Genomic DNA, 16,857 nt, shown 5'->3' with positions numbered 1-16,857 from the left:
AGCGGTTAGGGTATTCATATGTTCTTAATTGGCGCTACATTTATATAAGTTACCTTACTCGTTGATAAATCATTATTCATTTGAAGGTTTTCTCATTAGAGGGCTTGTCGAATGCAAATTAATTGATACGCATGAATTTCTTCCGTCCGGTGCGCCGTTGAATCATTCTTCATCCCCGATACCCATACCCATACCCATACCTAACCCTATCCGATACCGAAAACCACACTCAGTACTCCATAACAAACAAGAAAAGAACCCGACACGACAGTTGATCAGTACCCTGCTCCATCGTTAGCACCCGTAATAAAACTTGCAAAGCCATGACGACTAAGACATACCACTCTGTTCATGCCTATTACCACTCTCATTATCATTACTCTTCCCATCACCAGACGCCGCCGCAGCAGGATCATCACCCCTCAACTTTGCAAAATACTCCTTAATATCCTCCGCCCCAACAGCTGTCCCGCTCTCCGCAAACGGCTTTAGGAACTCCTTCACCTTATCGCGCAGATGATTGTAGACCATAGCGCCTTCAATAGCCCGAACGCGGTCCATGTTACTGAACGCTGCTTCGCCGCGGTCGAGGAGGGATCCGGTACCCGTGCTTCCGCCACCGTTGGGTTCTTCGTCGCCGGCTTCTGAGAGTGGGGGTTCATAGGTTTCTTCTTCTTCGCGGAGTTGGCGGTGGATGGAGAGGTGTGGATAGCACTCAGGGCAGCGGCAGAGGTGGTCGCGGAAGTCTTCTTTCAGGAACAGGGAGAAGGTTCCGGTGGGTGCGGTTTTGGGGAGGGTGTCGTGTTTGTTGGTGGTTTGTTGTGGTTGTTCTGGTTTGGATTGTTTGGATTTGGGTTCGGACTTGGGCTCAGGGTCTGCGGGAGTGGTTTGGTCGGCCTTTGGCTTCTTTGCTGCTGGCTCGTCCTCTTCATCTTCGAGTTTGCGCTTCTTTGCATTGCCTTCGTGCTCTTGTGACGTTGTATTCGAGTCTTCTTTGCCAGCATCACTGTTCTCGGGAACCTTGGATTGATCACCCTGGTGGTGAATGGGAGGCAGAAAACCGGGAGTCCCGGCGTAGCGCTTCAGCCAAGGATTCGACTCAATGCACTTGTAGCAAAGGAAGGTCTCAAAGTCATCCTCTGCAGGGAAGCCCGGGGGCAAAGGCGGTTCCTCGTCCTCGTTATGTTCCTCTCCCTCCTTCTGTTCCGCATTATGCCAGTCCCGGGGCAAACCAACGATACACTCCGGATGCCACCAGTCCTCCCCGCAGCCTCCAGTCTCAACGGTACCCAGGCCGAGGCACTGGAACATAGTCCCCTTCTCTTTCTCGGCATCGTAGGGTTCACTACATCCGCAGAACTTGTTTTGGAAGTTCTGATTGTATTTGTTGTTTGCCGCGGGCTCCTGAGAGTGGACGCCTTTTTGACCAGTCTTCGGGTCATATCTGAGCGTGCAGGGAGCAGATGGAGGAAGGCGCGTGGTTCCGCAATCACAGACAAAGTCTCTCTTGCCGAAGAGCTCGACTAGGGTATGCTCGCCATGACAGGAGATGGAGCAAGAATAGCAGACGCCGGCGGGGGTATACGACTCGTCGGGGTTTGTAGCCGGGTTGCAGGTAATGCAGGCAAAGAGGCTTTGTCGGAGGGGACCTAGGACTTGCGAGCACGAGTCGAAGGACTAGGGGAAGGTTCTGGGTTAGTGAGTGTCTTCCCGAAACACCATCAAGCCTGCACTCACATATGGAAGGACTTCGCGCGCGTCGGCTTCGAGTTGTAGTTGATTCTCAATAAACCTGCAAGAAGTAAGCCTGTCAGAGTCTCATCGATACAGTTGCGCATAGCCATATCTAATAATACTCACTCTTTTGCCGTGTGTGACTCTTCTGAGGTAACCGTGCGGGAATCATGGGAAGCCAGGCTGTCTCGACGCATTGCGATGCTATCTGTGGCCTTCGGCGTCTCTTGATCGCGAGAAGCCCTGGTACCTTCTGATTTATCCATATCGGCTTTGAAGTCAATGGAAACCTATGATGGATTTCTTTGCAGCGCAAAGATGGCCCAAAGACAGTGGCTCTTATCAACGCGCGCCGCATTTTGTTTGCAGTGTTTGCATATTGGACGATTCTGCCCCTTCGAACCGCCTACCTATCCTTACGACTACGATAAAACTTCATAGAATGGGAACATCTCCTTTAGCTAATAGCAGCAATTAGAAAACAGTTTCTAATGAAGATAGATAGTTACAGGGTCTTGGATTTGGCATAACACATATGTATCACGACGATCATAAGGCCATTCACCCTTCCCTAAGCAACGCGTGGTTTGCACCGCCTTCAACTTGCGCCTAGAGCTTAGCAATTTGATATGTGTTATGCACCGGCGGCAGATTCGGGACTCTGGAGCATCAAAACTCTTCATTTTGAGTAAGCTGTCGGAGAGGTCTTCTTCAGGGCAGATGTACACCATGTCCGAATCCGCTTCGGAAGCGGAGCAAGGAATCTCAAATAGAGTACGGACGAATAACTTAGCATTCTTTCTAAGATAGAATCTCATCTCAGCTCGGGCTCCCTGATAGGCACCGCATTTGTGAGAGAGACAGTTGCTTTCTTTGTCGGTTTTTGCACCTTTGAGCAGGCCCTTGTCGACCAGATGAAAAGTCTACTCGCCACTTGTTTTCTGCAGATATCTCACTACACGCGCTCGATCACGAGGTATTAATGTGATGAAAGGGCAGATTGCAAGTAACATAGCATATCGTCTCCTGGAAGGAGTCGATGACAGTTCGCCTGCTGGAAACTTCACGTGGGTGTAAGTTCTGACAATGCGCACAGCACGCCCATTTGTTGCCTTCTAGTAGGCAGAGGTGTATTCGTGAATACCACTCGGGGTCCTCTTCTTCCATATTTCCATTCTGTTCTTCCTCATCTGAATCTGAATCACCTTTTCCGTCAGAGTTTCGTCAGAATCAAATTCTTCGTCCGAATCGAGTTCCTCGTCTGAACTATCTTTGCCAGAAGCATCTTTCTTGTCCAACTCATTGATTGCTAAATCCCGAACATGCTGAAGAGTCCTTTGCAAGTCAAGGCCAAGCAATCCTGATTTGGCAATTGCAGATGAGAGGAGAGTTTGAGGAGTTCTGTTGGGAACCTGGGTGGTAAGAGTACGGATGAAGCCGTTGACCGCGAAGCCCGAATGGGTAAGGTCTGTTCGCTTGGTTTTAATGGGGCCATCTTGAGAATGAGAAGTTATTGGATTCAAGAGTGTAGTGTGGGTGAAAGTTTACTTCCTGTCGAAGTCTTATACGAAAATATGACATGGTCGCTCATATACTTGTATGGACTGAGCAAATCCTTCTATTGCATTAGCAACTTAAGAATAATAACATCTCTTTCTCGCACAGAAACAAAAACTACGGAACAAGTATCCTTTCATATCTAGCTATACAAGCTTTGCAAAAGGCCATTTTCCTCGGCCTAGGTACCATGTGGCTTGCACCACCTTCAACCCTGGAATATTGCTGTGGTTTCATAACTTGGTGACCCAAGCACAGCAAATACTGCATGTTTGCAGATGGTTCACTCGCAATCCATTCAATCTAAGACGGGGACAGGCATAGATTGGCTTCGCATCCGGGGCGGGAGATGGTACCCGATATTGAGTACAAACAGTAAATTTATCACCTTTTCTAATGTAGAACCTGATTTCTACTTGTATCGGGTAAGCACCACACGCATGTAAAAGAGCATGCTACCCCGTGTCAGTATGTGAGTCTTTTAGCAGCCCCTTGCTGATCAAATCCAAAATCGGCTTGCCATTTGTTCTCCTCTCAAGATGCCTCACAATATGCAGTCGAGCACGAGGTGTCAATGTGATGCAAGAGCATATATAGTAGAGTTGAGCTGATATAGTGCAATGCCGCTTATGTGGGTTGTGTCTGTTGGGAACTGGAAAACTCTTCTCGTGGGTGTAGTTTTTGACAAAGTCTACAACATGTACACTTATTATTTTCAAGTTGGCGGAGAAGAATCCTGCGAAACTAATGGTCAACAGCTTGATCGACTGGATCTTTTGGTGTCAGACTCAGCCGAGGAAGTTGCAATTTACTGGCCTGGAGCACTGATTAGACTGAATATGTTGTAGAGATTCTTGCAGGTTAGGACCAAGCAGACCTGACTGGGAAATGGTAGTCGGGAGAAGATGTTCTCAAGGAGTTCTATGGGGATACTGGATAACCATGGTTTAGAGGGTGTCAACATTAATTGTAGTGCTCGAAGTATCCGGAGCTGAATCCGCCGATATTCGTTAAATGACGCGCGAGCCATTTCGAAAAGCGAGAATATCATTAGACTTAAGAGTGTGTTAGTATAAAATAGCCAAAGACAGTGCGAAGCAGTCTAAATGCGTCAGAGTCTTGTACAATTCGCATTTACCAGACCGTCGCCGTTTTCGGCAACTCCCCTGTTTGGGTTTAGCGCCGGTGTCTCGCGCACCCGATGCGGTTTAGTGTATACCCTATTAGGTTTAGCCTAACACACTATACTCTGAGGGGAATTGCCGCCTGTCTCCGCCTTCACATCGTCCGCCGACTATATAAGACCGCTGGTGCGTCGCTTGACGACCACTTCTTCTCATTTCCTTTACTTCCCTCACCAACGCCGCCTCCGGCTCCCCATTATGTGCACTGGATCAGACCGTTCCGGTTCCCACCATCTCCACCCATCGGAGATGACCGCACAACAACAAGGACCGCTCCGCCTCCATCTCCTCACCGTCAACATGCACCTTTGAAACCGCCAGGCAGCCATAAACTGCCTCCATGGTACGAATCACTGATATTATTGGATGGCACAATATGATCATGCGGTCATCGCATTATGACCTGGAGGAACGGGTCCTGTTGGCCGGCCCATGGTTGTGTCCAGCTAGGCGGCAGTGCTTGCTCTGAATCATCCAGCATCGACAAGTCTTACCTCTGCAAAGCAGCCGGATCTGAACACCAATGGCAAAAATGCCGCTTTTTTGCCGCTCTTCCTGACAGCAGGCCTTTGTGAATTCCTGTTGCATCACCCAGCCAAAGCCTAGAATTGATAAGCCGTTTGGCGCGTTTTCTGATTGCCTCAAGTGGGAAACTGATACGCCTGATTGGTTATATTCGAGGTTCATCGTGCTGAGATATTCTGTTGCAATTCTGCAATGTTCATAGCCGTTTGTATGTACTGCTAGCAGCCCGACTTGGACTGACTCTCAGAGGCAATGATGTGCCTGGCGGATCCTGCATTGTTTGATTGTCTATCTCTACTGTTGGATTTTCCACTTATTGACAGGGCTGTACTGAGGTGAACCCCGCTAAGGCAGTTTAGATGACAATTTCAATCCCTTTCTATCTTTCCTGGTTCCCTCATGCATAGCTCATCCTTGTGCTAAGAATGGACTATGCTGAGATCCGGGAACGTTCAACCCGACTGCTCAGTATAATTTCCACAAGCAGCCGCACGGCATGCTTTTGTCAAACAAACTGCTACTGTAAGTTCCCCAACTAATTGATACAGGAATATATTCATTATTGCAGATCTGTAGCAGATACCAGTTGTCATTCTTTGGACTAGCTCTGTTTTGATACTGCCATGGAACCACATGATACCACCCATAGGACAGCCGTTATTTCTTCCAAGAATCATGGGCCTGCCGCAGGGACAATGTTACTGCCCGGGAACAGTTTGCCGCAGGATCAGGAACTCTGTAGGATAGTCATATATTTCCAAGAATCACGGCGTGTCACGCGGCCAGTTGCCGCAATGCCCTGAAAAAAGTACATTGTGAGTCAAATTCCGGACCATTCCCATAGATATATTTATTCCAAGACTTCACCAATAGGGAAAATGGATTGATACCCACGGCTCCACTTAAGACCGGTGCGAATGCCGAACCGTTTGGGTTCGCAGTAGAAGATCTGACTGATTGCGACACCATACAGTTCAGCAGATAGTATCTTAAATTGCATCATAATAATAATGCAACTAAATTTTTTTGGGAATCATGAATTAATGATGGTTAGCCGGGCATACACGGGCCGAAACTTACTGCATTTGGTGCCATGGGTCCAGGAGCTGTGACATTATTATTATTATTATTTAATCAAGTTTATTGTCCATACTGAGCCCTAGAGCTATGACAGACCATGATCCATGGACTCGAGGCCAGCAGCTATTCTACAGTCCCTTGTCCCTATAGGTTCCTGAGGCGCTAGTAGACTGCGACATATCCTCATCCGCGGATACCACTTTGCTATCCACATCCAAATCCGCGTGGATAGGATGCGGATATCCGCATGGTATCCGCATTTGCACAATTCTCGCTAAATTAACTACATTCAGGCTGTCATGTGATGCATAACTCGCTGATTCAGATTCGTAAATATCAGTTATTTACGCCTGTTCTGATTGTAATAGGATCAGTTGGCACTTTTCCATTGTCCTCCTTATGAAATTTTTGAAAATGCTTAGGTATATTAGACCCTCTGCATTTGAAGTAATTCTAGTATCTCAAATTACAGGCGAAGTGGTGGTAGCTACTAATGATTTAGATATTAAAAGCTGACCTTGGGTGTTACAGGTGAAAATATATATTTACTGCTGGAGTGTGCAGGTGTATCCTCTACCAAGAGAACTACTCTCATGTAACGGGCTAGGCCCGAAAGGCACCTCGAACCATAAATGGTTCTCGATTGAAGCTATTCACAAGAGCGTGCCGAAGTCAGGTGATCGTAGATCACCTGATCACGAGTATATAAATCCACCGCCAGCGTGTCTTTCTTTCTTTCTTTCCTTTCCCCAACGAGTTCTTTTGTACATATCTATATATTAGATAGCAAGGCTTCGGCCCATTACATTAGAACTCGTTCCTTTCTCATCTATTTACTTAATTTATCGAACAACGGATTACCTATTGGATTGAACGGACAACGGATCGTACATCGTACATCGAACACATTGGAAACATCGGATACACAGGAAACATCGAACACATTGGAAACATCGGATACACTGGACACATCGAATACATTGGACACATCGAATACATTGGACACATCGAATACATTGGCGACATCGAATACATTGGCGACATCGAATACATTGGACACATCGAATACATTGGACATATCGGACATCGAATACATTGGCGACGGACATTAGATACATTGGATGCATCACGGTTGAACACAACGAAAAAACACAACGGATTGAAGCCATTGGAAATTGAGATCGAGCAACTGTTATCTAATGGTAACTTACACGCCTGACGACGTTGAAAGCGACACTATGAACAGTCCCAACATGGAAGATGATCTTGCAGCGATGGTTGAGTCCATGAGGACTCGAATGGCCGAAATGGAACGGGAGCTACAGAATGTTCGACCAGCTCAGCGGACCTCACCACCCCGAAGCGAACCAACACCTTCAACAACTGACTCCCTTAGGCGTCCTAGGCCTAAGATTGGAGACACTGAACCATACGACAACTCTGACCGAAGCCTCTACCCACAGTTCATCAGTAAATTGCGTGCGAAACTAAACATCGACAAGGATGCAATCGGCAGTGCTTATGATCGCATCTGGTATGCTTTCAGTCGACTAACCGGCTCTGCTGCAGCCCAGGTCCTCCCCTGGATGGACCACTACGCTGGAGATATGGATACTGTCACAGAACAGACCTTAAAAGACTTTCTGAATCACCTTGACTTCAATTTTAAGGACCGTAACCTCCGTGAACGAGCCGTCCGTGCCCTAGGGAACCTAAAGCAAGCCAACAAGCCTTTCGCCACCTTACTCAATGAATTCAACCGACTGCTCATGGAAGCTGGAGGTTACGATTGGGATAATGAGGTCAAGCGGTCTTACCTTGACAATGCATTGAATCATGAAATGAACGACCGATTGGTCACCGTTGAAAAGAAGGAAAACTTTTCAGAATATGTTGTTCAACTCCAGCTCATTGCGGACCGCATGGAGAAGAATGCCAGCCGATCACGGACCCTACAGCATAACAATGCTAACCGTCGGGCCAATAATCCCAACCCATCAAGCTTCAACACCAACCCGGCACCACCAGTGACCACCCCACAAGGCGACCAAATGGACTGGACACCCACTATCTCCCGCCACCGTCCGCGACAGACTGCCAAATGGGTCCCCAGTGAGGAAATAAATGCAAGGAAGGAGCAGAACCTCTGTATTCGCTGTGGGGCATCAGGCCATTTCATAAGCAAATGCCCGTACAATGCACCCCAACGCACACACGTTTCAAAGACCCAGGTTGCTCCAAAGTTGGAGAATGATGAAGATGAGAGGAGCCCCAGAGAAACACAGTTGGGAAAAGAATAGCTCCTGCGAAAAGTCTCTCGCAGGAGCGTCACAAACAGTTGATGGATCTACCTACGTGGCGACCGGCCCCAACAGCTCAGATAGACCTTCAGAAGGAGTGGAACGACTTCCGAAAAAGAGTCAAGTTTGACAGACCTGAATTCAGAGTATCTGCATTAGTCAATGGAGAACAGGTCAGCAGAACTTTAGTGGACACCGGTTGTACTACATATGGTATGGTTTCTGAGAATTTTACCCGAAAACATCAACTGGAGCGTGTGACCATCAAACCACGAGCTATCGATGACTACAAGGGCCCAACAGATGATTGTATAAAGGAAGTAGCGAAAATCTCATTGAACGTGGGGGAAACCACCAAAACACTGCATGGCTGTATGTCGTTCCTAAACTGGGTAGGGGACTCGACATGATTTTAGGCCTCGCATGGATAGACGACCAACAAGTGTTTATCGACCCGAATGGCCCGAAATTGCGCTTCACCAATGGCATTGTTGTTAGCAGCATGGAAGATCAACCACGAATGGATATCCAGCCCATTGGGGCGAACGCTTTTGCACTATGGAACCGACAAAAGAAAAAGGACAGCAGTGTACAGATTTTCGCCGCAAGTTTAAAGGATATTGAGAAAGCATTACGACCCAAATTGCCGACAGACCCCCGCACCAAACTACCACCTCATTACCATAAATTCCTATCAGTATTTGACCGGAAGGAAGCTGACAAGCAACCACCACATCGAGGACCAAACATCGACCATAAGATTGAACTCAATAAGAATGCTGATGGAACGACCCCTGAACCTCCATGGGGCCCCCTTTATAATATGTCAAGGGATGAACTGCTCGTGCTACGGAAGACATTGACAGAGTTGTTGGAAAAGAACTTCATACGTGTTAGCAATTCGCCTGCTGCAGCACCCGTATTGCTTGTCAAGAAACCTGGTGGAGGCTTGCGATTTTGTGTTGACTACCGAGCACTGAACGCCATTACAAAGAAGGACCGCTACCCCCTACCACTAATTAATGAAACATTGGAAAGAATTGGGAAAGCAAAATGGTTCACCAAGTTGGATGTTATTGCTGCTTTTCACAAGATTCGTGTCGCTGCCGGCGATGAATGGTTGACTGCATTCCGAACTCGATTTGGGCTGTTTGAATGGCTTGTAACACCATTTGGACTAGCCAATGCACCGAGCACCTTCCAACGCTATGTCAATTGGGTCCTACGAGATTTCCTAGATGAATTCGCTTCTGCTTACCTCGATGACATCTTGATATTTACAGATGGGACATTGCCAGAGCATCAAGAGCATGTCCGCAAAGTATTAGGCCGTCTCCAAGAGGCCGGCTTACAGATTGATATTGATAAATGCGAATTTGAAGTGAAGTCAACAAAATATTTAGGATTCATTATTGAGGCAGGAAAAGGTGTCAGCATGGATCCAGCAAAGGTTGAAGCAATCATGAACTGGGCTGCCCCTACCACTGTGAAAGGTGTCAGGTCATTTTTGGGATTTGCGAACTTCTACAGACGTTTCATCCGAAACTATTCTGAACTTACAACTCCACTAACAGCGTTGACTCAAAAAGATAAACCCTTTGTGTGGGATGATAAATGCGAAGAAAGCTTCCAACAGTTAAAAAGGATGTTTACAACGGCACCGATCCTCATGCAATTTGATCCAGACCGCGAGACTGTCGTTGAGACTGACTCATCAGGGTGGGCCACTGGTGGCGTACTTTCACAGTATGATGATGATGGTGTATTACGACCTTGTGCGTACTTTTCCAAGAAAAACACTCCTGCAGAGTGCAACTACCAGATTCATGACAAGGAACTTTTGGCGATCATCAACGCATTGAAAGAGTGGGAATCAGAGCTCATATCAGTGGTAAATTTCCAGATACTGACAGACCATCGCAATCTCCGTTATTTTACTACCATGAGACGACTGAATGAGAGACAGATGAGATGGGCAGATCTATTGAGCCGATATGACTTCACACTTCATTACCGACCAGGGAAGCTCGCAGGGCGCCCTGATGCACTGTCTCGACGAGAGCAGGATGTTCCTGCATTGGGTGATGAACGGCTAAAGCATCGCGAACAACGACTATTCGATCCTGAGATCCTCAAGGACGGACCAGTTGAAGGAAGCAGCAAAAGAGGACTAGTTGAAGAACCCCATCCTATCAATGTGTCCCGGATCCTTCTAGCACCAGTCGGCACGGAGCCCTATAACAGCGAGCCAAGCACACCTCAAGGATATGAACAGGCGAACGAACCTACCAACCTCAATAGTGAGCAACCATCGTTGGAAGAACTACTGGATATGACTCTTGATGAGCATTGGGCTCGGGTAGAGCCACTAGATGAAAAGTACGGTCGTATACGAGAAGCAGTGCAAGTGGGAGCACCTCAATTCCCATGTGAACTGGGGATCAAAGCCTCAATCTCAGAATGCTCAATTGAACTGAACAACCGCTTGTGCTACCGAGGCCGGCGATGGGTCCCTGACATTGAATCTTTGAGGACAAGGTTGCTACAAGAAACACATGACTCGGTACTTACAGGCCATCCAGGGAGGAGCGCAATGTATGCTATCCTGGCACGAAGGGTCTACTGGCCTGCAATCTCTGAGGATGTCAGACGATTTGTACGGAACTGTGACAAATGCAGTGCCAACAATGTATGGAGAGACCGCCGACAAGGCCTACTGAAGCCTCTACCAATTCCAGACCGAAAATGGAGGTATATTGCGATTGACTTCATCGAGAAGTTACCAACTTCGAATGGTTATGAAAACATTATGGTTATTGTCGATCGCCTTGGAAAAGGTGTCATCCCTGTACCCTGTGAGAAGATCAACACCTACACAGTAGCACAGAAGCTTATTCAGAGTTTCATTGGTTACCATGGCATTCCAGCCAGTATTGTATCAGACAGAGGAAGACAATTCACCAATGAGATGTGGAAGCGTTTTTGTGAGCTACTGGGGATCAAACGACAATTATCGACTGCCTACCATGCTGAAACCGATGGCCAAACTGAGCGAATGAATGCTACTCTTGAACTATTCTTGCGCTCATTCTGTGACCACACACAATCAAACTGGGCGTCATTGCTACCAATGGCACAGCTTGCAATATGCAGCCGGGATGCTGCCTCCACAGGTGTCAGTCCATTCTTCCTTGACCACGGCTACCACGTTGATCCCTTTCAGTTAGAAGAGGATGTTGAAATCAACCTTTCAGCACCAGACCTGGGCACCATGCGTGAACGAGGTGAACGAATTGCAGCCAAGCTAAGGGGAGCTCTTGACATTGCCACAACAGAACTTGCTGTTGCCCAACAGAAACAAGAAGACTATGCCAATCGTCGAAGAGATGTCGCCCCTGAATACCAGGTTGGGCAGAAAGTCTGGCTTGACCTGCGCAATATACAAACAGAACGCCCTAGCAAGAAACTGGGAAGCAGGCAGGCAAAATTTACTGTGTTGGAAAAGATTGGATCCCACGCCTACCGCCTCAACACACCAGGCACAATCCACGACGTGTTTCATACAGCGCTCCTCCGCCCAGCGGCAATGGATCCCTTCCCTAGCCAACGGAAAGATGACTACCAACCTCCTGCAGAAATGATCAATGGGAATGAAGAATATATGGTCGAACGAATACTAGATGAGCGTTTTCGACGGTGGGGACGAGGCGAAAGACATGAGTTTTTAGTCAAATACATTGGCTGGCAGGAACCGGAATGGAACGATGCAAGGAACATGGAGGATACCATAGCATTGGATGACTGGGAAACCTACAAAACGATGAATGGGATTGTTATCCAATCGGCCTTGAGTATACCAAATGAGCCACCCCACGCCGGGGGGCGATCGCGGAGGCGACGAGGAGGGGGGTAATGTAACGGGCTAGGCCCGAAAGGCACCTCGAACCATAAATGGTTCTCGATTGAAGCTATTCACAAGAGCGTGCCGAAGTCAGGTGATCGTAGATCACCTGATCACGAGTATATAAATCCACCGCCAGCGTGTCTTTCTTTCTTTCTTTCCTTTCCCCAACGAGTTCTTTTGTACATATCTATATATTAGATAGCAAGGCTTCGGCCCATTACACTCATGAAGATTGATTTAGGGGAACATTTGCCTGAATAAGATATCAAGCAGTAGCAGGAGCTGATTTTTATATATTTCCAATGCCTAGTCCATATAGTTCAATATGTAATTGTTGGAAAATCAAGAAAATGGGAACTTGATGATTTTATCGTGAACTTTGCGGATCTACATGGATAATTAATGGATATCATGCGGATAATCCAAGGATATCCATATCATATCCGCACTAGTGTTCATTTAAACCTATCATAATATAGAGCGGTACTCCATAATAATAGATCTATCTACTCTACATGTAACTCCCTGCAATAGTCAATGTCCCCTGAAGCCATGTTTAAATCTTTCTGTGAGTCCCTCACATTTTGCTCAGTGATAGTTTCCTATTTACACATTTTTCAATATGTCACAAAACCAACAATCTCAGTTTTCTGATTCTTTCTATGATTCTGACTTTCTTCAATCAGACATTATACAACCATTCTCTGATAGTCAGCAAACCATCCTTTCTGCACCTGATTCAGACTTCACTTTTCCACCACCACGACCTCGTGCTCCTGATACTCTTGCTCGGGTTGGTCCTAAATTCCGCCAGAATTGGATTCTTTACAGCAATATGGCAAAAACCGACTTTGTTGAATGGTGGTTAAAAACAGACTTTGGATCAAAGAGGGAGGTGAGGAATACAATACATTGGGGTGGTAGAAAATCATCCAAATGCTGGGAGCAATTTGAACAAGTTGCACATGAAAAGACTGGCGAGCCAAAGGTCATGTGTAAACGCTGCCATAATATCCTTGTTCACCCACATCATCGCCGTGCAGGATCATCTCCAATGCAAGCACACCTCAAAGGATCTGGCTGTCGCAGTCTAATACCAAGAAAGCGAGGTGTTGATCAGCTTCTACAGGACTCAGTAAGGCTAAGTGCTGATATAATTCTTTTTCTTACTTTAAGAACACTAATAATGTTAATAATTTCTAGTCACATTTATCCGCCAAGAGAGTGTTTACCCCAGATCTATGGATGGAAAAGCTGCTTAATTTCATCACTATTGCACGGCTTCCCTTCCGTATTGTTGAGCATCCTGAATTTAAGGACCTTGTTGAACTTGCACAGCTTGCCCCATCAAGACCAGATATCCCTTCCACCACAACTATTCGACGCCATCTACACACAATGGTTAAAGAACGACAACAAAAGCTGCTCCAGAGGCTTCCACCAGGAGGGAAGCTTTCAATTGCACTTGACTGCTGGACATCTCCCTTTTGCCAAGCATTTATGGCAATCACTGGCTATTTTATTGATCAGGAATGGAACTACTGTGAGATCCTTCTTGGCTTTGAGCCGCTTTATGGAACCCATACTGGCAGTAATCTAAGCTCAGTCCTCTTCAATATTCTCCAGGAGCATAATGTCACTGACCGTGTGCTATCAATCACAACTGATAATGCATTGAACAATAACACCATGATGTCAAGCATTCAAGCATCTGTTCAGGCACAAAATCTTAATAGTGATACCATTATTATCCGGGTTCCATGCATTGCACATGTTATTCAGCTGAGCTTGAATCAGCTCCTTGGGAAAATGAAAGCAAACCCAGTCAACGATACAACAGAGACAGAATGGTCAGATGCATGTACACACTCCCTTCATACAAGATATCAGACAAAGGAGATTGCAGACACATTAAACAAGGTATAATATGCTCTTATCCTCTACCCTAATATCTAATAACTACTAACAGTATTGAAAGGTTCGGAGCCTTGCTATCTTTATCAATGCAAGTCCACAGCGCCGGGAAGCATTCCTAGATCTTCAGACCAAACAGCCAAAGCTTGTTCCTTACCAAGATGTTCGTACACGCTGGAATTCTACATTTTTGATGCTTCGCCGTGCCAAACAACTGCAGCCTATTTTCGATGAATACTGTATGATGCATCAATATCTCCATTTCAAGCTCAATAAGGAGGAATGGCGCCAAATTGAGTATCTTCTTTGGGTTACCCAGCCTTTCTTTCAATTCACCACTGCCCTTTCAAAGACAAAGGATGTTACTGTTCATCTGATCTTTGGCATTTACAATAAGCTGTTTGACCACCTTGAGGCATCTATACAGCAGCTTCAGCGCAAGAAAGTCCCCTGGAAGAAGACAATGCTTGATGCACTAGAAGCAGCGCGGTCTAAGCTCTCTGATTACTATGGTAATACAGATAATGAGCTCCATGGTGATATCTTCGCAATTAGCACAATTATGGCTCCATCAAACAAGCTTCAGTTCTTTTCCACTAAGGATTGGGAGGATGATACAATTGACTATTGTGCACGATACCGCAATAGCCTTGACAACTATCTTGAGCGGTATAAAAAGCAGCTTTCTGATAAGCACATACTGCCAATGCATCAACCATCTACAAGCCCTACTTCTGAGCTTGAGATGCTACTTAACTCTACAACCCCCAGATCTCAGCATTCACAAACAAGAAAGAATAATGATGAGCTTACACAATATCTAGAGAGAGGTCAGTGCTTATTTTATGTCTTGGATGATTATGACTAACACTAATAGCAGGTCTTGTTTATACTCCTCCAAGACTCTTCTGGAAAGAGCATGAGCTTGAATTTCCAGCACTATCAAGCCTTGCTCGGGATATCCTTTCTATCCCAGCTAGTGGTGCTGGTGTTGAGCGCCTCTTTAACTCTGCTTGTGATATCTGTCATTATCGTCGAGGAAACCTCAAATCTGATACAATCAAGGATCTGATGATGTATATGTGCACATCAAAGTTTGAGATTAAACAAGAGGAGCTAGATTTGATAAAAGAGTATCTCTCAGCTGGTGAAATTACAGGCATTGAGGAGGAAAAAGCCCTCTCTCAGCCCCAGGAAGATTTGGAACCAATAAGCGACAATGAGGAAGATGATATACTATATAACTCACAGCCTGCAGCACCTAGTGAGCGTGCCCTAGGGAAACGACGCAGAAGCATTTCTTCTGAGCCAAGGGATGAGATAGACCATGAGCTTGATGATGATGATGGTGATCATCCTCTACCTAATATACCAGAAGAAAAGAGTAGTATGCAGGCACGTTCAAGAAGAGTTCGGAAACAGCCAAAGATGCCAGCTGGCTTTGAAATTGATAGATACTAGTTCCTATTAGAAGAATTACAATAAATTGAGTTATGACAAAAGTTCTCTTCGATCCAATATCAACAAATGTGAATTATTCAACCAGTAGACTTTCTTACAACTACAATACCATTTAATACTGCCAAGGATCGCATAAATTATGTAGACACAGATTCGTCAAATTTGCACTGTTTACATATCCACATGGATATCCAAATCCACATGCGGATAGCAAATGCTATCCAAATCCATATCCGCACGGATATGAGGATGTCAAATGCTATCCAAATCCGCAAATTTGCGGATTTGGATATGTATAATTTGGATATTTTGCGGATCGTGTCGCAGTCTAGGCGCTAGCCCCCTTCTATAATCTTTCTGACCCTTTTCCTCTCCCCAAGCCGCCTGTATGCACAGGGCTTTCGAGCAGAGTGCTCTCCTTGTGTTTTGGAGCAAGATGGGTGTGACCCAAGCTGGGATTCAGCTTAGGCTACCCTCCCTGCTACCCCTCTCCTGTTCTAACTGCCTCCTCCAATGCTTCCAGCCCCATTCCTCATCTTTTCGAGCTCTTTCCACTGCTCGTTGTAGATATCCCTGAGATAGGCCTACGCTGGTGCTGGCTAAGAATTGTAGCAGTGCCCTAGTCGCTTTGGGCTCCCCAAGAAGTCATCCTTGCGGGTGCCCTCTACAGCTAAGGGTCTCATAACCCGTCCACCTCCAGATCCTTATAGAGTTTGTTTTGTTGGTGTCGCCATTTTCGGCATTCAAAGAGCAGATAATGTGTTGTCTCCCCTGATACGCCGCACCCTTTACAGGTTGAATCCTCCTGGACCCGGACCTGATGTAGGTGTGCTCCTATAGCTGCATGTCCTGACTTCAGTTGAAAATACCGGCTTGCCAGGTGCGTGGGAGCCACTGAGCTATGACATTGAAAGGAAGCGGCTATTTGTTCAACCCAAGATTGTGGAAATCCGATTGGAAGAGAATGTCATCATTAAGAGTTGATCAACTGCTCAGGATCAGCTCTATATTTTTCTTAGTCAAAAATATAGCAGAAGTATAGGCTTTCAAGGCTTGCATAAACTTGCATCAGTTGTTGAAGAAGCCTGGAACACATTTTGAACCATTTCATATCTCTTGTCTCTTTCTTGCTCTTCTTTCAGTCTCTGAAGTGCAAACTGCGTGGAGAGCACTTAATTGCAACTTGAGGTGATGGGAG

The 16,857-nt window shown here is 46.1% G+C and overlaps 2 protein-coding genes across 2 annotated transcripts; one reads left to right on the top strand and one right to left on the bottom strand.

Annotated features, from left to right (window-relative positions):
- Window positions 1-275: 275 nt before the first annotated feature.
- ACHE_20130S (putative metaphase-anaphase transition protein (Mlo2)) lies at window positions 276-2,000 on the bottom strand (the record flags this gene model as incomplete). Its single annotated transcript, XM_043284398.1, has 4 exons — window positions 276-283; window positions 342-1,677; window positions 1,738-1,792; window positions 1,861-2,000. 4 exons carry the CDS (start codon window positions 1,998-2,000, stop codon window positions 276-278), a joined length of 1,539 nt encoding a protein of 512 aa, XP_043133194.1.
- Window positions 2,001-8,786: 6,786 nt separating this feature from the next.
- Window positions 8,787-12,293, top strand: ACHE_20129A (uncharacterized protein; the record flags this gene model as incomplete). The annotated part of the gene is made up of 1 exon (XM_043284397.1): window positions 8,787-12,293. The coding sequence occupies one exon, from the start codon at window positions 8,787-8,789 to the stop codon at window positions 12,291-12,293; it is 3,507 nt and encodes a 1,168-aa protein (XP_043133193.1).
- Between the last annotated feature and the right edge of the window lie 4,564 nt (window positions 12,294-16,857).

The sequence above is a fragment of the Aspergillus chevalieri genome, chromosome 2, assembly GCF_016861735.1.
Source record: "Aspergillus chevalieri M1 DNA, chromosome 2, nearly complete sequence".
NCBI classification, from domain to species: Eukaryota; Fungi; Ascomycota; class Eurotiomycetes; order Eurotiales; family Aspergillaceae; genus Aspergillus; species Aspergillus chevalieri.
The sequence above is the reverse complement of the archived record's forward strand: the minus strand, read 5'-3'. Positions and strand labels throughout refer to the sequence as shown.